The sequence below is a fragment of the Sander lucioperca genome, chromosome 2 (assembly GCF_008315115.2).
Source record: "Sander lucioperca isolate FBNREF2018 chromosome 2, SLUC_FBN_1.2, whole genome shotgun sequence".
Lineage (NCBI taxonomy): Eukaryota > Metazoa > Chordata > Actinopteri > Perciformes > Percidae > Sander > Sander lucioperca.
Window position 1 is genome coordinate 33754510 of NC_050174.1, and position 21873 is coordinate 33776382.

The window sequence follows — 21873 nt, forward strand, 5'->3', positions numbered from 1 at the left end:
TTTTAGCTTTTTATCCCATGTTTTCGTCCATTTTTTTCTGACATTTTTGGCGCTTTTTCCCCGATGTGTTTACTATTTTTATCGCCATTTTTGTAGTTTTTTCAGATTTTTTTTTGTTTGGGCAAAAGTGTCCTTTCACACTCTAAATCTTATTATAATAATAACTTAATTCATAAAGCACCTTTTTAAAAACATTCACAACTTGGGTGAATAAAAAGTCAAAAGATGAAAACATGGACGATACTTTAGACTATTTTTATTTTGTTTTTGTAATTTTTTTTCTAAATGTTTGTCGCTTTTTTCCGATGTTCTCATCCTTTTTTAGTAACTGCCCTTTCACACTCTGAGAATGTTGTTATCGTCGCCCGATTATCATAACTGTCGTAGCTCCTTTATGCATGAAGCTGCAACTAACTATTATTTATCTCAGTTAATTGTTTAGTCTTTAAAATGTCAGAAAATAGTCAAAAAAAGTCCATCCCTGTTTCTCAGAGTCCAAGGTGAAGTCTTTAAATGTTTTTTTTTGTCTAAAATCCAAATATATTCAGTTTAATATGATATAAAACAGGAAAATCTCCACATTTCAGAGGCTGAAAATGGCATTTTCTGTAATTTTTTCGCATGGAAAAATGAGTTTATCGATTATTTTTCCGTCGTTCGACTAACCGTTCCAGATATATGTAAAACATGTGATGGATTCCAGCATGACTGACTTGTTGTCTGGCTTGTGATTGGCAGAGTTGTTCAGCATGTCCCTGAACGCCAAGACAAAGATCCGTGGATTAATCGAGATCATCTCCAACGCTGCCGAGTACAACAACATTCCCATCAGGCACCACGAGGACCAACTCCTCCGACAGGTAAACACACACAACTCACCGTAACAGAGCTGGGAGAAGTAATCAGATTACTACAGTAAAGGTACTAATACCAACTCTGTTACAAGTAGAGCTGTGAATCTTCACTGATCTCCCAATTCGATTATCATGTCAGCGATTCGATATCTCGATGCATCACAATGCGTCAGATACATTTTTCTATTAAAGCCATATAGGATGTTTAATTCGTAGCTTTTCAAACTTCAAAAACCAAACATTCTGCAGTGCTGTAATACTAAATAAATTGGATACATGAAACTACAGCACTGAGCACATGGCACTTCCTGAATGTGCAAAACATACCAGAATATGTCAACAGAAAGGTTGTTAGGCCTACATTAAATTATAAACAGAAATAATCGATTATGGCCCGGCTGATTATCGATGCAGCATCGTCCACGATTCTATTTATCGATTATTTGATTAATTGCAACACCTCTGGTTACAAGTTAAAGTCAGTACGCTGGAACAAGTTCTCTTTTGTGTTTCAGTTGGCGCAGAAAGTACCGCACAAACTGAACAACCCGAAGTTCAACGACCCGCACGTGAAGACCAACCTGCTGCTGCAGGCGCACCTCTCCCGCATGCAGCTGAGCGCCGAGCTGCAGTCGGACACAGAGGACATCCTCAGCAAGGTATGCTGGGAACTACGGCTGATAAGTTTGTGTATCCCTGTCTGCATGTTTCACCTGTGTTGTGTTTAAGTGCGTGTTTAAGCCCTGTGCTGTGTTTAAGTGTGTGTCTAAGCCCTGTGCTGTGTTTAAGTGTGTGTCTAAGCCCTGTGCTGTGTTTAAGTGCGTGTCTAAGCCCTGTGTTGTGTTTAAGTGTGTGTCTAAGCCCTGTGCTGTGTTTAAGTGTGTGTCTAAGCCCTGTGCTGTGTTTAAGTGCGTGTTTAAGCCCTGTGCTGTGTCTGCAGGCGGTGCGGCTGATCCAGGCCTGCGTGGACGTGCTGTCCAGTAACGGTTGGCTGAGTCCGGCTCTGGCAGCGATGGAGCTGGCTCAGATGGTTACCCAGGCGATGTGGTCCAAGGACTCGTACCTCAAACAGCTGCCCTTCTTCACCTCCGAGCACATCAAGCGCTGCACAGATAAGGTAAGGCCGTCTAGCTAACGGTAGGCTAACGTTACCTGCTGCATAAGTGTGGTGTTAACTAGCGCCACATGCAGCGATGCTTCTGTTGACTCTAACGTCCGTTTCGGAGCATCGGAGAGCAGCGCAGGCTTTTAAGTAGCTCCGAAATCAGCCTGTGTTGTTATTCAGTCCGGTAGATAGCGGTGATATTAGCACAGGGTCTCGGTACCCAGCCTACTTGTAACTGAGCGCCCGTCTCTCCCGTCTCTCCCGTCTCTCTCTCTTTGTTTGTGCATCAGGGCGTGGAGAGCATCTTCGACATCATGGAGATGGAGGATGAAGAGCGAACGGCTCTGCTGCAGCTGTCCGACGCCCAGATGGCCGACGTCGCTCGCTTCTGTAACCGCTACCCCAACATCGAGCTGTCGTACGAAGTCGCCGAGAAGGACAACCTCAAGAGGTACGCACTGGATTCAAAACACGCAGACATAAAGGCACAAAAACAGTTTATTTCCCACTAATATCAGCATGTACGTGCAGGTATAAACCTGCTAAAAATAGACGTTACTTTCCTTCGCTGTGTTGCTTTAAATGCCACGAACAGGCCGGGAAACAGGCGTTAACTTTTCCTTCTACAGCTTTCCGATACAGCGCACAAAACTGCAAACTCCACGTCACACACCGAGCCGATTATCAGCCGTCGGACAGTCTGGCGAGGTCGGTGACTCGAGTCTGTTTGGTGTGTTTCGTGCCGTCGTCCGTCGGAGGAGCTGTCGGCCTTCATTTGGGCCGACCTGACTTGCTGGGTCGGAGGGCGGGCAGTCGGACTCAATGACCCCTCTGATTGGTGGAGAGCTAACGCGGAAACGGGGAGCAGGATGAGCGTGACTAGAGTCTCTCAAAATCTGATGAAAATCTTTTAAACTGACCTTTGTTGATCTGAAATGAAGACAGATTCAGCAACTGCACGGCCTATTTCTCTCTTAAAATGTTTTCAGAAACACGTTTCGGTGAACTATTTTAGTAAAATATGAGATCGTATTCTGAACGAGCCGCCATTACTGTCGGCTGGAGAAGCCAGACGCACGTGACGCGTTCCTCATTTCCAGTTGTATTACGTCTCGTGCACGCACAGAACGTACGCTCAAGTCGGCGTCTCTTCCGTGTGTTCTGAGGAACGTTTTGGACCAACTCGATGACCCGACTGATCAGTCCGACTGACTTCTCTGCCGACGGTCGGCCGTCTGGTTGGTGTGTCAGGACCTTTAGAGAGAGATTGGCCAACTAGGGAATCGAATGTTCTGAGCTATCCCGTTATGCGATTGGTTCTGAGGTGGTCATGTGTTTCGTGGACTCCATGTTTGATACCAACATTCATCTGATTCCCAGTGACAGTGCAGGGACTAGTGGAAAAATGTAATAAATCATTTTTAAAAATGACATGAATCACTGACAAAATGCCCAACTGTTGTGCGTTCTGCAATGAAAGACTGCACACAATGAAGAACTTATAACAAATTACATAGGACAAATATAGTGCATACTATATACATTAATATAGTAATAGACGGTCGGCCTTCACACCACAGTCCGAACCAATGCCTGTGTTTGTTACGCTGTAACATTTGGTCCGGTAAGTTCTGTTTTTTTTATTCTTAGTAAATGAAGTCTTTGTCCGTGTCTGTTCCCAGCGGCAGTCCAGTTCTGGTTCAGGTTCAGCTGGAGAGAGAGGAGGAAGTGACCGGGCCCGTCATCGCACCGCTCTTCCCCCAGGTAAACTACAAACCCCATCACAACTAGCTAACGCTACAGCCTACAACACCACTGAAGAAGTACACTAAGATACACTGATGGGAAGACAGAAGGAAGGAAAGAAAGAGAGAAGGAAAGACAAAAGTAAACAAAGAAAGAGAGAAAGAAGGAAGAGAGAAGGAAGGAAAGAGAGAAGGAAGGAAAGACAGGAGAGAAAGAAGGAAAGAGAGACAGACAGATGGAAAGATGGAAGGAAAGACAGACAAGGAAAAAGGGAAAGAGAAGGAGAGAAAGAAGGAAAGACAGACAGACAGAAGGAAAGACAGACAGACAGACAGAAGGAAAGACAGACAGAAGGAAAGACAGACAGACAGAAGGAAGGACAGACAGACAGACAGAAGGAAAGACAGACAGACAGACAGAAGGAAAGACAGACAGACAGACAGAAGGAAAGACAGACAGACAGAAGGAAAGACAGACAGACAGAAAGAAGGAAAGACAGACAAGGAAAAAGGGAAAGAGAAGGAAAGACAGACAGACAGAAAGAAGGAAAGACAGACGGAGAGAAAGAAGGAATTAAGTAAAAGAGACAGAAGTAAAGAAGGAAAGGTAACGGAGTACTGGAGCATAACAAACTTGAACATTTTTGGCTGTTTCAGAAACGTGAGGAGGGCTGGTGGGTGGTGATCGGAGACCCCAAATCTAACAGCCTGATCTCCATCAAGAGGCTGACGCTGCAGCAGAAAGCCAAGGTCAGTGACAGAAACCAGATATAACCTTTAAAACATGGCTGTTGTTTCTTCAGGTGAAAGACATTCAGGCTCCTAACCTGCAGCCGGCGCAGCCAACGCAAAGTCTCTTTGCTAGTTTAAGATCGACACAGTCAGTCTCCTGGGCTTAGTCAGTTTCCCATCCAGCGCCCACTGGTCTTACAGGGAGGTGTGTTCAGGTGCATTCTGGGCGTGCTGGTCTTACAGGGAGGTGTGTTCAGGTGCATTCTGGGCGTATTGCTATCTTGAGGCAGCGTGAAGTGATGGCACCATTGACCAACAAAAACCTGGTCTAAAGTCAATAACGCAGCATTTCATTGTTATTTTAACAGAGCATTAGTAAAATGCTCCTAGGCTCGTACACAGCAGCACACACACTTTGCTTGTTACACACACAGGGACGCACAGCAGCACACACACATGCAGAAGATTACAAATAAAAATATTACGGTGCAAATCCTCCATCATAATAGCAATGCTCCAAGGTCCAAACGCACCTGGCTTTTAAAGGGAATGGGAGATGATCTCTGATTGGTTGATTGCATGTTACGCCCAAATGCGTGTGTGTGTGCTTGTGGAGTTTAACTCCGAAAAGACAGTTAACCACAGGTTCCCGTTAATCTTCTGATGGACATGTGTTGTGATATTTAAACAGACGAACCGTCAACGGTGAAATAAAAGCCTCTTATTTACGAGAGCGGTCTGAGAGACCTCCAGCTCACAGCGAGGTGTGTGTGTGTGTGTGTGTGTGTGTGTGTGTGTGTGTGTGTGTGTGTGTGTGTGTGTGTGTGTGTGTGTGTGTGTGTGTGTGTGTGTGTGTGTGTGTGTGTCAGAGCGGTCTGAGAGACCTCCAGCTCACAGCGAGGTCTCTGAGCGTGACTGACCCAGCGGCGAGCTAGAGGCCGGGGCAGGCGCCTGCTGGCTGTCGCCTCACTTCATGGAGCTTCTCAACTCAGAAAACTTTGAAGCAAATTGTCAATTCGGCATCAATTCTTCGCAAGACTGCCTATATTCAAAATCTAAACAGCTAATTTCTCGCCTAAAACGTTGTCAGAAGTGAATTTAATGATGAATAAGATGGTGAAAATTGTTAAAAATGTCCCGTTGTTGGTTGTTGCTCTGTCTGCAAGTTTCCGAGTTGGCAGTGGGCGGGACTTATAAGTTCGACCAATCAAGTACACCTATGAAAAGGGAAAAGACCCTGCTCTGAAGTAGGAGCTAAAAAAGTACGCTACTGCGGCCAGAGGAACTTAAAAATCCCCAAATTTTTCCTGTCAGAACACGACGAAAACAGTGTTCTAGAAACGTTTAGTTCTAAGAACTGCAAAAATCCCTCCGGTCGGAAAGTCCCTATTGTGTCTTATCCTCTCTCTCGCTCTCTCTCTGCAGGTCAAATTGGACTTTGTTGCCCCGGCGATGGGCGTCCATAACTACACACTGTACTTCATGAGCGACGCGTACATGGGCTGCGACCAGGAGTACAAGTTCAGTGCGGACGTGAAGGAGGCGGACAGCGACGGAGACAGCGACTCGGACTAGAAGACTCCACTTCAGTCAGTCAGTTAGTTTCTTCCTGTAGATATTGAGCGTCTGTAAGCATGTCGTCGTTCTTCTCCCGGTGAAGATAAGCCGTTTTATTAGTTTGTTTTTCATTTTAAAATCCCCTGAATGATGTACGACAGTCCAGAAGTGAAGTGTACAGGACGTTGTAGTTTGATACATAATAAAAGATTGAGAAAGTACACGTTCATCTGCTCTTATTCCAGATTGGGTCTCTGACTACGGAGGTCAAACTGTCCTGTTATGTCTCTTTCTGGACTTAATAAACAATGTTTGTTATGAAATCTTGATTCTTGGACTTTGTCTGAATGTTTTTAAAATGATGTGCTGTCTGGAATATTTTTTTTGCAATAAAGAGAAGCCACACAACTTGTTTTTTATCATTTATTTATTCATATAAACTTCATGACATGTCAACGTCTTAATGAATGTGTTATAAAGAATTATTTAGAGGCACAAAGCACACGTTGTGCTGATCAGCGTTCAGTTTTCCTGGTGAAACCTCCGTGTGTGTGTCTGTCTCTGTGTGTGTCTGTATGCCTCTTTGTGTGTGTCTGTGTGTGTAACTTGAGGCTGTGCTGCTCAGCGTTCACTTTTCCTGCTGAAACCTCCAGATGGCGATGTCTCCGTCGTCGCTGCAGGACGCCAGCAGTCCCGCCTCCGTGGGGTTCCAGGCGACGCAGTTGACGTCCTGGCTGTGAGCTCTGGCCGCCTGCGCCGCCAGCGAGAACACCGGCTGCTCGGGGTCGGCCGTCTCGTCCTCCTTAAACACTCGCACGCTGTCGTCGCCGCACGCTGTGGCCAGGGCGCCGGTCAGCCGACACCTGGACGGAGACATCAGCTGATCAGTTTGGTGTAACGAGATCGTTTGGTTGTGAAAATAACGTCACGTTTATATAATATAAAGTATAAACGTTATAAAATAACGTTACGTAATTGATGGTGATCAATTAACCTTCATTCTGTGTGTCTGTTTGTGTGCGCGTGTGAGTGTGTGTCTAAATACCTAAGGAGTAAATCTCCTCAGCGTCAGTGAGCCAATCAGCACACAGCATGCTTCTACCAAGATCTAATCATGTCTGTGATTGGCTGTCTCACGTTGCTTTTGTTAAAATGGATTTTTTATAGAACAGAGTGGGGGTCTTACCAGGCCACATCGTACACGGTTCGTCCATGGTAGCCAGACAGCGTGCAAACACACTTCCACGACAAGTCTCCTGTTGAACAAGCAGAGGGGGGGGGGGGGGGACAGTTTGAGATCAAATCCACCAGCATCGGTCCACTTATCCACCATTTTCTTTAAATGCTGTCAAGTCCAACTGGAGCTTGAAGAATAACGTTAGAACCAATCTGGGCCGAGTAGTTGCTCGGGGCTTAAAGGAGACACAGCTGAACACAGAACTTGACCTCTGTGTGTGTGTGTGTGTTTCTGTGTCTGTGTGTGTGTGTGTGTGTGTGTGTGTCCGTCCGTCCGTAGCCTCCACTGCCATCTCACCCTGTCCACTCTCACTGGGACTCTCCTTCCAGATCTTGACGGTGCGGTCGTCGCTGCAGGACGCCAGCCTCTCTCCCGCCGCGTCAAACGCCAGACTCCAAACCGTGGACGTGTGTCCCGTCAGAGTGGCCCGGCACTCCCAGTCGTCGTCCTCCTCCTTGTAAATACAAACGTTGTTGTCGTAGCTGGCTGAAGCCAAGAGCTGAGGAGAACACAAACACACACACACACACACACACACACACACACACACACACACACACACACACACACACACACACACACACACACACACACACACACACACACACACACACACACACACACACACACGTTCAGTTTTTAATTGTGTGAAATGTTGGAGGGATCTTTCAGGCGCCGAGAGCAGAAAGGAGAAGCTACCTCCTGGGTCGGGTGCCACACGATGTGCTTGACGTCTTGCGTGTGAGCGTTTACGACGGTAACGCACTCGTACTCGTCCTCCTCGTCCACTGTGGAACACAAACACATGACACACAACTCAAAATCTTTCAGTTTCTCTGGTTAAAGGTGCTCTGAGCGATGTTGGGTGACGTTACACCTTGTTGACGTTCAAAGTATTGTCAAACAAAATGGAGGCTAGCTCGCCCCTCCCTCCTCCTCCTCCCGTCCCCTCCTCCCGTGCGTCCTGAAACAGTCATGAACGCGTCCATTGTGGAAGTAGCCTACGTGCTAACGCTGCTGCGGTGATGGCTCAACCAAATCTGGAATGCTGTTATGTTTGGTGGTGCAGGTTGGTGCATCTGAAAAGCCCCCCATACCGCCTAAAATGTAGTATCCTTATTGGCATATCTGGTAGGACCAGGCTAGTGGACCAGAGTCTGGTAGGACCAGGCTAGTGGACCAGAGTCTGGTAGGACCAGGCTAATGGACCAGAGTCTGGTAGGACCAGGCTAGTGGACCAGAGTCTGGTAGGACCAGGCTAGTGTACCAGAGTCTGGTAGGACCAGGCTAGTGGACCAGAGTCTGGTAGGACCAGGCTAATGGACCAGAGTCTGGTAGGACCAGGCTAGAGTACCAGAGTCTGGTAGGACCAGGCTAATGTACCAGAGTCTGGTAGGACCAGGCTAGAGTACCAGAGTCTGGTAGGACCAGGCTAATGGACCAGAGTCTGGTAGGACCAGGCTAATGGACCAGAGTCTGGTAGGACCAGGCTAGAGTACCAGAGTCTGGTAGGACCAGGCTAGTGGACCAGAGTCTGGTAGGACCAGGCTAATGGACCAGAGTCTGGTAGGACCAGGCTAGTGTACCAGAGTCTGGTAGGACCAGGCTAGTGGACCAGAGTCTGGTAGGACCAGGCTAGAGTACCAGAGTCTGGTAGGACCAGGCTAGTGGACCAGAGTCTGGTAGGACCAGGCTAATGGACCAGAGTCTGGTAGGACCAGGCTAGTGGACCAGAGTCTGGTAGGACCAGGCTAGAGTACCAGAGTCTGGTAGGACCAGGCTAGTGGACCAGAGTCTGGTAGGACCAGGCTAGAGTACCAGAGTCTGGTAGGACCAGGCTAGAGTACCAGAGTCTGGTAGGACCAGGCTAGTGGACCAGAGTCTGGTAGGACCAGGCTAGTGGACCAGAGTCTGGTAGGACCAGGCTAGTGGACCAGAGTCTGGTAGGACCAGGTTATGATCCGGCCCCGTTGTCACAGCATGGAGTTTGACACAAACCTTCCCACACCCAGACGCTCTTGTCTCGGCTGCACGTCGCCAGCAGATTCCCCGAAGGCGCCCACGCCACACACTTGACCTCGTTTTCATGTCCCTCCAACACCGTCAAACTCTGGAAGACAAGAAGGTAAAAAACTCTGGGTGAGATCTACAGAGGCGGTGTTTCCAACATAACTGTACAGGCCAACGAGAAGCCTCGCCAGGTCAGGAGAATAATCTCCTTTGTGTTTCCTCTGTATTCAGTCTGTAGCGACGCATCGCCGTGAGCAAGGCAGCGGTCTGTTAGTTCACGTCTGTAACGGCAGAATAGTCCAGTCTGTAATCTAACAGAAAAAAAAAAAAAAACGCCTAAAAAGTGACAAAAACATCGTAAAAAGCGCCAGCAAAAGGGACAAAAACTTAAGAAAAGGCGACAAAAACTTGGTGGGCCTAAATTTATTGGGAACCTAAAATGCTTAATGCCTAAAATGGGCCGGATCAAAGTCTGCGAGGGGCCGGATTTGGCCCGCGGGCCTTGAGTTTGATAACGCGATAATGCGTTGAATTCGCCAGGCTAAAGCCGTCGACCGAGGGGGAAACACTGAAAGGTAAAGCATGTTTAAAGTGAAGACTCTGGGTCCTATTTTAATGATCTAAGAGTACAGCGTGAAGCGCCTGGTGCAGGTGTGTTTAGGGCGTCCGTGTGCCGGGTGCGTGGTTCTAAAGGGTTGTACTTAGTGTCTTCATTAATCAGAGGGGTGTTTTGGGCGTAACATGCAATCAACCAATCAGAGATCATCTCCCATTCCCTTTAAAAGCCAGGCGCGTTTGGACCTTGGAGCATTGCTGTTATGATGGAGGATTTACACCGTAATATTTTTATTTGTAATCTTCTGCATGTGTGTGTGTGTGTGTGTGTGTGTGTGTGTGTGCTGCTGTGTGTCCCTGTGTGTGTAACAAGCATAGTGTGCACGCTGCTGTGCACGAGCCTAGGAGCATTTTACTAATGCTCTGTTAAAATAACAATGAAATGCTGCGTTATTGACTTTAGACCAGGTTTTGGTTGGTCAATGGTGCCATCACTTCCCGCTGCCTCAAGATAGCAATACTCCCAGAATGCACCTGAACACACCTCCCTGTAAGACCAGCACGCCCAGAATGCACCTGAACACACCTCCCTGTAAGACCAGCACGCCCAGAATGCACCTGAACACACCTCCCTGTAAGACCAGCACGCCCAGAATGCACCTGAACACACCTCCCTGTAAGACCAGCACGCCCAGAATGCACCTGAACACACCCCCTGTAAGACCAGCACGCCCAGAATGCACCTGAACACACCTCCCTGTAAGACCAGCACGCCCATGGGCCACAGATGGGAGCAGGTGCATTTGCTGTTTTAACGACGTGGGCGCTGGACGGGAACTGACAACTGCGTCGGTCTTAAACTAGCAAAGACACTTGCGTCGGGCTTTGCGGTGCGCCGGGTGCAGGATAGGACCCTTAACCTCTCATCTAACCTCAAAATCATCGTTCTTCTTTTTCCAGATGCACGTGGTGGCGTCGAAGCTGGCGGAGGCCAGATAGTTCCCGCAGGGAGACCACGCCACCTTCCTCACGGTGCGCTGGTGTCCGTCCTGAAGAACGCTCTTACAGATCCAAGAGTCACCTGCAGACAGGAAGTCAGAGTTATTACCGAGGTACTAGGGACGGGACGAGAGAGAGAGAGAAAGAGAGAGAGAGAGAGAGAGACAGAGACAGAGAGAGAGACAGACAGAGAGAGAGAGAGACAGAGAGAGAGAGAGACAGAGAGAGAGAGAGACAGAGAGAGAGACAGAGAGAGAGAGAGAGACAGAGAGAGAGAGACAGAGAGAGAGAGAGAGAGATGTTCAGATTTTTACAACTGATTATTACTGATTATAACTGGTGATTATTATGATCTTTATGAGCGTTTATCAGAACTTTCATATAATCTGACCCTCACTTTTGTTTATATTTCACTGTAATACTGACTATTGGGCTTAGTGTTCAAAATGTATCAATGTGAGAAATGTTTTCTGTCTTTCAGATTTATATTCTGAAATATTGAATAAAAAAAAATATAAATATCAGTGAAAATAATATAAAAAATAAATAAATGAATTTAGTTGACAGCCAACTCTCTCGCCCCCAGATCTGGATGGTCTATCTATCTCTCTACACCCTCTCTTCCCTGAATATGAACTTCTGTCATCAGGGAGGAGATTCTGTGTGCCAAGATATAAACAAACAGACTAAAGTTATCGTTTATTCCAACTTCCATCAAGCTGCTGAACTCCGACAGTAAATCTTAGCCCAGCAGAGCAGGGGTGCAGTAAATACACCAGCACTTCTTGCACCTCACACTTCAATTATTACAGTTCACTCTTAGGATGTTGTGTCGTCCGTGCTGTCCTGTGTGTCCTTCTTTTGTGTCTTTTGTGTCTTAGGACGCTGTGCTGATCTCACTTTCATGTTGATTTTATCTTCTTGTATTGTATTTGTATTTAATTCTATGTTAATCTGAGAATGTTTTTTCTTGTTTACGTTGTGAAGCAACAGATTGTAGCACTATGTCCAAGACAAATTTCCCCTCGGGGACAAGAAAGTGTATTCTATTCTATTCTATTCTATTCTATTCTATCTATGTAGTCTCACCCTCTCGCCCCCAGATCCGGATAGCCTTGTCCCCCCCACAGGAGGCCAGCAGCGTCCCGGTCGGGTTCCAGCTGACGAACCAGCACCGGGAGTCCGGGTGGGCGCTCAGCGTCTGGACCGGGGTCAAAGCTCCCTTCATGTCGGCCTGTGTGGACACATATTTCAGTTCCTGAACCGCTGTCGGTACCGGTGGTTGTGGCTAGAAGGGATTCAGCTACGGCCGGAAGTTACGCAAAAATTACGCAAAATCCACTATAATATAGTAATATAATTGTAATACTATCACCCAGAAAAGGTGTGTTCGTTCCTCGGGAGCGTTTTAATCCAAACCACGAACTTTTACCTAAACTTAACAACTCCTTAGTGCCAACACTTACCTGTCGTTGCCGTAGCTGTATCCCCCGAGTCCCGCTGCTGTCAGTTACTGCTGACCGTTAAAAACCGTTAGTCTCGCTGCTGACCGTTTAAATCAGTTAACAAACACCGCCACGCACTCTAACACACAGACTGTGCTGCTGTCTTGTCAACTGGAAGAGAAAAATGGACGTATTAACACCAAATGACAAACTACAACAGTTCACAAAAACAACCACGTCGGAAATACCGCCATCTTTGCTTATATCCGGTTTTGCATTTCCTAGAATGAAGACGCATGTCCCGCCCTACTCTGCCTTTCCCTGCCTCTGATTGGCTCCCCCTGGTGTTCTAATCCCTTACCCTAACCAATCTTACTCCTCGTGCCTAAACCTAACCAATCCAAACAACGATAGAAAGTGCATTATCTTTTCCCATCTCATAACCTTCAAAATATATAAGAATCTTATTTATTTCGTTATTTTTTTAACAGTCTATGGTCTTCATCATGCATGTATTTATATCTATGTTCATCATGAAGTTTAATTTTTTTTGCTGACTCATCATGAACAAAGGACATTTGATTATTAAGCGATAAGAGCCAACATATAAAGCTCTTAATGTGACTTATAAAATTGTATAATGCTATCACATAACTGCAATACAAACCTAATGTTAGTAAAGGCGTGTAAAGTGATCTATGTGTAGTATATTTCCTGCCGCTGTTCCGCTGTGTCACCGCTGGGTGGCGGCACTGAGCGCCACTCGCGTTTACAACGCAGCCTTTTGGAACCACGAAGAAGAGTCGTGTGAACAAGGAAGTTACTGTTTTTACAGGAAGCGTAAAGCTGCCTTTTGTTTTGTTTTGTCTTTGTTTTCTGTATCGAAGCGTTGGTCGTTTTCCATCGGAGCAGTTGGCTAGATCGACTAATAGGTTATCCTTCATCTGATTTGTTTCTATCAAGTTTATTTTTTTATGACAGTTGACGAGATTTGGCGTTAGCTTCACACGCTAACAACAGAGCTAACAGCTAAGCTAACGGGCCTGGAGGCCAAGAAGGGATACAGCTACGGCCACGACAGTTAAGTTTAGGCACTAAAACGAGTACTTAAGTTAAGGAAAAACATCGTGGTTTGGATTAAAACGAGGAATGAACACACGTTCCCTGTGTGGAAGTGTTAAACTTATATTATTATTATTATATTAGCCGAGATTTTGCCTAACTTCAGGCCGTAGCTGTATCCCTTCTAGCCCCAACCGTCTGTTCATTGTATCCCTGTTTATGTCAACCAGCTGGGGTTTTAAGCTTTAAAAACGTTAGATACCCGCGTGAACAGAGCGTTAGGGCCGCTGTCACACGTTCACCGCCCAGGCCATGTATGCCCCGCCGGGTTCCGCTGTCCCAGGAGGCCGGAGGCGGGGAGGAGGCACCTCCGTGCCCAAGCAGCCCGAGCGGAGCCTGGTGTCGGCGCTGCCCGGGGCTCTGTCCATCACGGCGCTGTGCACGGCGCTGGCGGAGCCGGCCTGGCTCCGCGTGCACGGAGGCACCTGCCCGAAACAAGAGCTGGGGGTGGCGGATGTCCTCGGGTACATTGACCCCAAGCTTCTGGACGGTGAGGACCGGCACAATAATAATAATAACAATAACAATAGAGAGTAATTTCCCAGTTTAGGATTAATAAAGTATATCTGTCTATATATAGCTGTCTGTCTGTTTCTCTCTATAGCTGTCTGTCTATAGCTCTCTGTCTGTCTGTCTGTCTATCTATAGCTCTCTGCTTGTCTAAAACTGTCTGTCTCTCTGTCTTTCTATAGCTGTCTGGCTATCTATAGCTCTCTCTGTCTAAAGCTCTGTCTCTCTGTCTGTAGCTGTCTGTCTGTCTATAGCTGTCTGTCTCTCTGTCTGTCTCTATAGCTGTCTATCTCTCTGTCTGTCTGTCTCTCTAAGACATGATCTATCTCTATCTATCTCTCTATCTCTCTATCTCTCTATCTATCTCTATCTATCTATCTATCTCTATCTCTCTATCTATCTATCTCTATCTATCTATCTATCTCTCTATCTCTCTATCTAACTAACTAATTAACTAATTAACTACCTATCTAATCTGGCAGCGGCCCTGTAATGCTGTGTGATGTGTCTGTGTCCTCCAGATTACTGCGTGAACCCGCAGACCGTCCTGCTGATGAGAGTGATCGCGGCCTTCTGTTTCCTGGGCATCCTGTGCAGTCTGACTGCTTTCCTCCTGGACGTGTTCGGACCCAAACACCCGGCCCTGAAGATCACACGCAGATATGCATTCGCACATATTCTCACAGGTATTCATCACACACACACACACACACACACACACACACACACACAAACACAAACACAAACACACACACATTTTTACAAGATAAGTGCCCATATTATGAAAAAAATCACTTTTTCTGGGATTTGGGGAGTTATTTTGTGTCTTTGGTGCTTCCACACACATAGAAACTTTGAAAAAAACCCATCCATGCTGTTTAGAGTGAGATACGGTTTCTGAATGTGTCCTGCCTTCAGTCTCTGGGTGAGCTGGTCAAAATCTGCACGGCTTTCTACGTCACTAGCCGAAACGAGGGGCCTAGGGGGCTAACTGTTAGCATGCTAGCTTGTTCTCAATGGCAAACACTGCTACAACAACACTAGTTCACCATAATCTACAAAAGAACTACTTCCATGTCCCTGTTCTGCAGGTATTCCACACAAAGTTGGAAGTGTGCCCTCGTTTAGAAGAAGTCTCCCAGCTAATCCTGCCTTGTACTACTGAAGTTGGAGAAACAGCTAGCTAGCTCATGTAGTCCTTACCTAGCTACTGATCATGTGATCTTACCTAGCTACTGATCATGTGATCTTACCTAGCTACTGATCATGTGATCTTACCTAGCTACTGATCATGTGATCTTACCTAGCTACTGATCATGTGATCTTACCTAGCTACTGAGCATGTGATCTTACCTAGCTACTGAGCATGTGATCTTACCTAGCTACTGATCATGTGATCTTACCTAGCTACTGAGCATGTGCGACTGCCAACAAAGATGTTACAGCAGTGAGAGGTCTCACTCTGTAGCTAAAACAGAGACCTGAACACAGGGTGAAAAGAGGAGCTGCAGCAATGTGCACTACAACAAATATATGGTGTTTTATGAAAATTAAACCATGTAAACCTATTCTGATACAATCTCAAAATACAATTATGAACCTGAAAATGAGCATAAAATGGCCACTTTAATAGTCTTCTCTCTGTGTCTGTGTCTCAGTGTTGCAGTGTGCCACGGTCATCGGCTTCTGCTACTGGGCATCGGAGCTCATCCTGTCCCTGCAGCAGCAGCACAAGAAGTACCACGGCTCACTCATCTACGTCACCTTCGCCATCAGCTTCTACCTGGTGGCGGGGGCGGGCGGGGCCTCCATCCTCGCCACGGCCGCCAACCTGCTGCGGCACTACCCCACCGAGGAGGAGGAGCAGGCGCTGGAGCTGCTCTCCGAGATGGAGGACAGCAGCGAGACTTTCCCCGCCGACTATGACATCACCAATCAGTTTCAGCCGCCCCCGGCGTACACGCCATAACAACCAACGCGCTGGCCTTTTGCTTAAACACTCGCTTCTCTCTCTATCTCTCTCTCTCTCAGCACGGCTTTTGGCTCGATGAGCAAAACCTCCCTCTCTCACACTCTCTGTCAAATGGATATCTTTGCGAAATATCTCTACGTAATGAGCGCGGCGTCCGCGGTCTTGCGCAAAACTCGGTTGGTTGGCTGACTGACTGACAGCGCTTTGGGTGCATGAAAAGCCTTTTCTTTAGCGGTGGCAGAAAATTTAGGAGCTGATTCTTAACGCTCACCGCTGAAGTTGTTTGTGATTTGCATGTAAATGGCTTTTAGGATTCGGTTCTTTACATGTAAACGGCGAGGAGTGCTTTAACATCACGAGTTACGGACGAAGCCGCGGCCGGATCAGTGCCGGTTTTTGATTTTTTTAGGCTGGGCTGTCGGCGGACTGTAAGAGGTTTGATGCTCGTTTGGAGCTTTGTTAAAGGACAAATCCAGCGCAAAATTAACCTAGGGGTTAATAACGTATGTGTACCGTGTCGAGCGTTCTCTGGAATAAGTTTTCATGCTAATCGAATGTGTAGCTAGCTTTAGCGCGGACCGCTGATTAGCTTGCAGCGCTAGTATTCGGGGCACTTGGAAAGTAAAAAGAAATCTCTATTTCTACACCACTAACAAGGCTCAAAATATCACCACACTTCCACGGTAGCATAATGAGGGTCCCTAAATGTTAACCAAAGCATTGAGAACGTTGTAAGTGTCCAGACAGTTTATTAAAAAGGTAGTTTAGAAAGACAGTAGCTCCAAAGACGGCGGCCGCCTGTAAACGAGAGCGTTACTGTCTTTCTAAACTGTCTTTTTAATAAACTGTCTGGACACTTCCAAAGTTCTCAATGCTTGGGTTAACATGTAGGGACCCTCATTATGCTACCGCTGAAGTTTGGTGATATTTTGAGCACAGCAGTAATTTTTTGGCCACTTAGTGGCAGCAGAATAAGCTGTAAACACAACATTAAAAAGTTATAAAGTTGATTTGCTCTACACTTGACAGTTTATTAAAAGGATAGTTTAGAAAGACAGTAGCTCCTAAGACGGCGGCCGCCTGTATACGAGAACACTACTGTCTTGCCCCGAATATTAGCATTGCAAGCTAATCCCCAGTTCACGCTAAAGCTAGCTGAAGCTAGCTACACATTCGATTAGCATGAAAACATGTCCCAGAGAACGGTCGACACGGTACACATACGTTATTAACCCCTAGGTTAATTTTGCGCCGGAATTGTCCTTTTGAGCGTCATTTTGATTTAATTTTTTATAGATATTGCCGTGTGTATGTATGATTTTTATTTTCCTAATCCATCAGAAAATGCAGAAATACACTGAGAAGATTATTTTAGACAAAGTCTTTCATACGAAGATCTTATTTATTATTTGGTCGTCTGTGCTGTGTCTTATTTTCTTTTCTTTTTTTGCTTCGTAGACGCCCGTCGCTGGTTTAGTCTTATTTAACGTCATCTTTACTTGAAATAACACGAGAAAAACTGTCAAAAAACGTGAGACTTTTGAGTCTTTGTGGTTGTTTTTTTAAAAAGGATCATTGTGTGTGTGTGTGTGTGTGTGTGTGTGTGTGTGTGTGTGTGTGTGTGTGTGTGTGTGTGTGTGTGTGTGTGTGTGTGTGTGTGTGTGTGTGTGTGTGTGTGTCGAGAGCTTCGGCAGCCACGGAGAAATCAAGAAGAGTGTGCGTTAAGTCGTGTCATGTTTCTCGTATTTTGATTTTAAAGAAGAAAACCTTTGTGATTTCCATACGTGACAGTTTTCAGTATATGTTTTTATATGCATGAGTTCTTTGGTGTGCAAATTTTAAACCTTTCAGGCGGAAAAAAGCATTTGAGAACATCTCACGTGAGCTTCCCGCTGAGGCTTAAAACTGTGATAGATGTGGTGACTCTGTATCTTGTTCTGTTTTGCTCCCCATTTCTGCACTTTGTTCCTCAAATTGTCATCATATACTTTCATCACCAACAAGTATGTACATATTGATTGTTTCTACATAAAAAGTGGTCATAATAAAAATTAATATGCCATATTTTGTCTCATGTTTGTCATCTGTACTTAGCCTGGGAAAACCCTGATGAACTTTTGGCAAATTTGAGATTTGCTCTGCAAGTCAGTCTGGCCAAAAACCCATTCAAGCCCATTTCCAATTTTTCCAAATCGAGGCACCAATCGCAACCGTTGAGGCGGGCTTTAGACCAATTACAACCGTTGAGGCGGGCTTTAGACCAATCACAACCGTTGAGGGGGGGCTTTAGACCAATTACAACCATTGAGGGGGGGCTTTACACCAATTACAACCGTTGAGGCAGGCTTTACACCAATCACAACCGTTGAGGGGGGGCTTTACACCAATTACAACCGTTGAGGCGGGCTTTAGACCAATTACAACCGTTGAGACGGGCTTTACACCAATCACAACCGTTGAGGCGGGCTTTACACCAATCGCAACCGTTGAGACGGGCTTTAGACCAATCACAACCGTTGAGGCGGGCTTTACACCAATCGCAACCGTTGAGACGGGCTTTACATCAATCACAACCATTGAGGCAGGCTTTAGACCAATTACAACCATTGAGGCGGGCTTTACACCAATCACAACCATTGAGGCGGGCTTTACACCAATCACAACCGTTGAGACGGGCTTTACACCAATCACAACCATTGAGGCGGGCTTTACACAAATCACAACCATTGAGGCGGGCTTTACACCAATCACAACCATTGAGGCGGGCTTTACACCAATCACAACCATTGAGGCGGGCTTTACACCAATCACAACCGTTGAGGCGAGCGGCTTTTTACATTCAACATGGCGGGCACCAAAGCGCAGAAACCCGTTGATGTCGCTGCTACGTCACCTAGACCGTTGGTCTGATTGGTTGAAGGACTATCCATTGCGCCCAGAGGCATTTGAGCAGCGTCCGTTGGTGACGCCCCTTTGGAATTGGGCTGTGAATGAAGCTTCCCCAGACCCACTCTCAGTTACAGCTGAGAAGGGTCTGTTGTCAACCAGGCTAATCTGTACTCTGAGTTTTCGGGTTCTTTACTTGTTACCATGGCCAGAAGGAATCTGGGAGACTTTCTTTGTCCGAAAATATCTCCCACAAGTCGTTTGTTCAAGCAACAATTCTGACCTATATTTATGTTTCTAGTGGCAGCGCCCTCTAGTGGCTGTAGAAGTTCTGACAGAGCAAAGCAGGAAGTAAGGTGAGGAAGTATAACGGTGCGTTCCATTTGTACTCTGAAGTCGAAATTTCTGAGTTCCAAATTGAAAAAACGTGCTCTGGTTTATTGGCATTTCTTTAAACCAGTCACAATCGTCTTGAGTGGTGCTAAGCGCCGGACGGAGCCACGGTGCCTCTGCTAAATAGCCTCAGGAAGGAACTTGTTGAAAGTAGTTTTAGTCGTTATCAATCTGCCTCTGTACCAAAACTCTCCAAAAATCTCTTCACCCCTCACCCAAAGGGATTTAGCAAATATTAGCTATACATATTAGCTAACTGTGTATATACTGGTCTTGTCTCGGTCTCAACCCCTCAAAGTCTCGGTCTTGTCTTGGTCTTGTAATGGCGAAATTTCTGTTAACATGATTCTCTATATATTTTTCTGATTTATTTGTTTTATGCTTTCTCTCACAATGCTGAAAGGGAGTTCATCTCATTTCCACATGTAGAATCTGATTCTAACTAAGTGAGAATCACAAAGTCTGGAACATAATGTGAGCACTGTTTGTCTGAACAGATAGGGGCTACAAGGTCCCCCTAAAACTATCTCTCCTGATACATTTAGTTTTCCCATGCCAGTTGAGATGCAACTGGGGGGTGAAAGTCGTACAGGGGGGAGGAGGCGAAATGGCTCCAAGATGTCTCTTGTGTTTTTTGATTGTCTTCATGTGTATCAGATTGTCTGTGAGAAATGTAGAGTCATAATAAGCCAAGTGCGTGTGTGCTGTCACTCTGAAGATGTATTTAAGTTCAGTGTTTCTGTTCACTCATTTGAAGAGACCTTTCACACTAGTAGTGCTGCGTGCCTTTTGTGAACCGTATGCTTCCTTGTAAACTTGCAAATTTATAATAAAATACAAAAACCTAACTTGGTTTAGTCTACGACTGTTCTTTTATTTTTGTTTCACAATTCTATTTTCTTTCCAAAACATCTACACCTGCTGCATAGAAAACTTCCACCACAGTCTCAACCTCTCAAAGTCTCGGTCTTGTCTCGGTCTCAACCCCTCAAAGTCTCGGTCTTAACCACTCAAAGTCTCGGTCTTGTCTCGGTCTGAACCCCTCAAAGTCTCGGTCTTGTCTCGGTCTTAACCCCTCAAAGTCTCGGTCTTGTCTCGGTCTCAACCTCTCAAAGTCTCGGTCTTGTCTCGGTCTCAACCCCTCAAAGTCTCAGTCTTAACCCCTCAAAGTCTCGGTCTTGTCTCGGTCTCAACCTCTCAAAGTCTCGGTCTTGTCTCGGTCTCAACCCCTCAAAGTCTCGGTCTTAACCACTCAAAGTCTCGGTCTTGTCTCGGTCTCAACCCCTCAAAGTCTCAGTCTTAACCACTCAAAGTCTCGGTCTTGTCTCGGTCTTAACCCTTCAAAGTCTCAGTCTTAACCACTCAAAGTCTCGGTCTTGTCTCGGTCTCAACCCCTCAAAGTCTCAGTCTTAACCTCTCAAAGTCTCGGTCTTGTCTCGGTCTCAACCCCTCAAAGTCTCAGTCTTAACCACTCAAAGTCTCGGTCTTGTCTCGGTCTCAACCTCTCAAAGTCTCGGTCTTGTCTCGGTCTCAACCCCTCAAAGTCTCAGTCTTAACCACTCAAAGTCTCGGTCTTGTCTCGGTCTCAACCCCTCAAAGTCTCGGTCTTAACCACTCAAAGTCTCGGTCTTGTCTCGGTCTCAACCTCTCAAAGTCTCGGTCTTGTCTTGGTCTTAACCCCTCAAAGTCTTGGTCTTGTCTCTGTCTTGATACACTCTGGTCTTGCCTGGTAATGACTTGGTCTGGGTTTAGGTGGCCTTAACTACACCGCTAACATTCCTACTTGTTTTAATAAAACACAGTTAAAACGTTAAAAAAATATCTCATTAAAACATGGAAATATCTTACTATCTTGTTGTAAAACATACATATGTGATCTTTCAAAAAACTAAAAACTTTCTGCAGATTTTCTTTCTGGATCTCCGCTGAAAACTGGATTTATTTGGGGTCTGCTCTTTACAACTCTGTTCGGCACGTGCGGCCTGCAGCTGCAGTTTTGATTGAACGTATATTGACTTTGACATTTCCGTCTCACCGGGGTATTTCTGGGTTTAATGTCTAGACGTTGTAGACGCATTACAGCGATTAAGAGCCTTACAACCTAATAGACTTTAAAGGGCATACAGCAGGCCTTGCACTGTGTAAAGCAGGGGTGGAATGTAACATGTACATCTATTTCAGTACTGTAATGTTGAGGTACTTGTACTTTACTTGACTCTTTTCTTTTCATGCCACTTTCTCCTTCTGCTCTGCTAAACTTTATGCCAACAAAAACTCTGGAAATAAGTGACAAAAACCCAAAAATAAAAGATAAAAATGTCGAAAAAAGCGACATAAACCCTAGAAAAAAGTGACTTAAGCGCCAAAAAAAAAAGACAAAAACCTCATCTGATTTGTTCCCACAAGTACCCTTCTAATTGTTATTAACAGTATTACTAATAGGCTAATATTATAGACTGTAAACTGGCTGATATTTACAGCAAAAAAGGCTATATATATATATATATATATGTGTGTGTGTGTGTGGTCTAAAGAATCCTGATTCAACTGCCAATCTCACAGTCAAAAAAAACAAAAAAAACAAAAAATAAATATATATATATATTTGATTGTGAGATTGACAGTTTAATCAGGATTCTTTAGACCAAATAGTCGAATATTTGCATATTTATATTTTATATATATATATATATATATATATATATACAGTATCTCACAAAAGTGAGTACACCCCTCACATTTTAGTAAATA

At 45.6% G+C, this 21873-nt stretch overlaps 3 protein-coding genes across 3 annotated transcripts in view; 2 read left to right on the top strand and 1 right to left on the bottom strand.

Moving 5' to 3' along the window:
- Nucleotides 1-6401, top strand: part of snrnp200 (small nuclear ribonucleoprotein 200 (U5)) — a 62600-nt gene extending 56199 nt beyond the window's left edge. The window contains exons 38-44 of the mRNA XM_031305642.2: nt 739-860; nt 1370-1513; nt 1795-1971; nt 2250-2410; nt 3642-3723; nt 4362-4454; nt 5862-6401. Coding sequence (XP_031161502.2) covers nt 739-860; nt 1370-1513; nt 1795-1971; nt 2250-2410; nt 3642-3723; nt 4362-4454; nt 5862-6011 — 929 coding nt within the window. The 3' untranslated portion in view covers nt 6012-6401. The remainder of the gene's footprint in view (nt 1-738; nt 861-1369; nt 1514-1794; nt 1972-2249; nt 2411-3641; nt 3724-4361; nt 4455-5861) is intronic.
- Nucleotides 6402-6591: 190 nt separating this feature from the next.
- ciao1 (cytosolic iron-sulfur assembly component 1) lies at nt 6592-12525 on the bottom strand. The gene is made up of 8 exons (XM_031305646.2): nt 12261-12525; nt 11884-12028; nt 10728-10876; nt 9229-9340; nt 7930-8018; nt 7528-7729; nt 7180-7249; nt 6592-6856 (listed from the first exon to the last, which is right to left on the bottom strand). The coding sequence occupies exons 2-8, from the start codon at nt 12020-12022 to the stop codon at nt 6622-6624; spliced, it is 996 nt and encodes a 331-aa protein (XP_031161506.1). The 5' UTR covers nt 12023-12028; nt 12261-12525; the 3' UTR covers nt 6592-6621.
- A 513-nt stretch (nt 12526-13038) lies between these two features.
- On the top strand, nt 13039-16443 carry tmem127 (transmembrane protein 127). Its single transcript, XM_031305894.2, has 3 exons — nt 13039-13851; nt 14393-14557; nt 15530-16443. Exons 1-3 carry the CDS (start codon nt 13614-13616, stop codon nt 15838-15840), a joined length of 714 nt encoding a protein of 237 aa, XP_031161754.1. The 5' UTR covers nt 13039-13613; the 3' UTR covers nt 15841-16443.
- Nucleotides 16444-21873: the final 5430 nt, after the last annotated feature.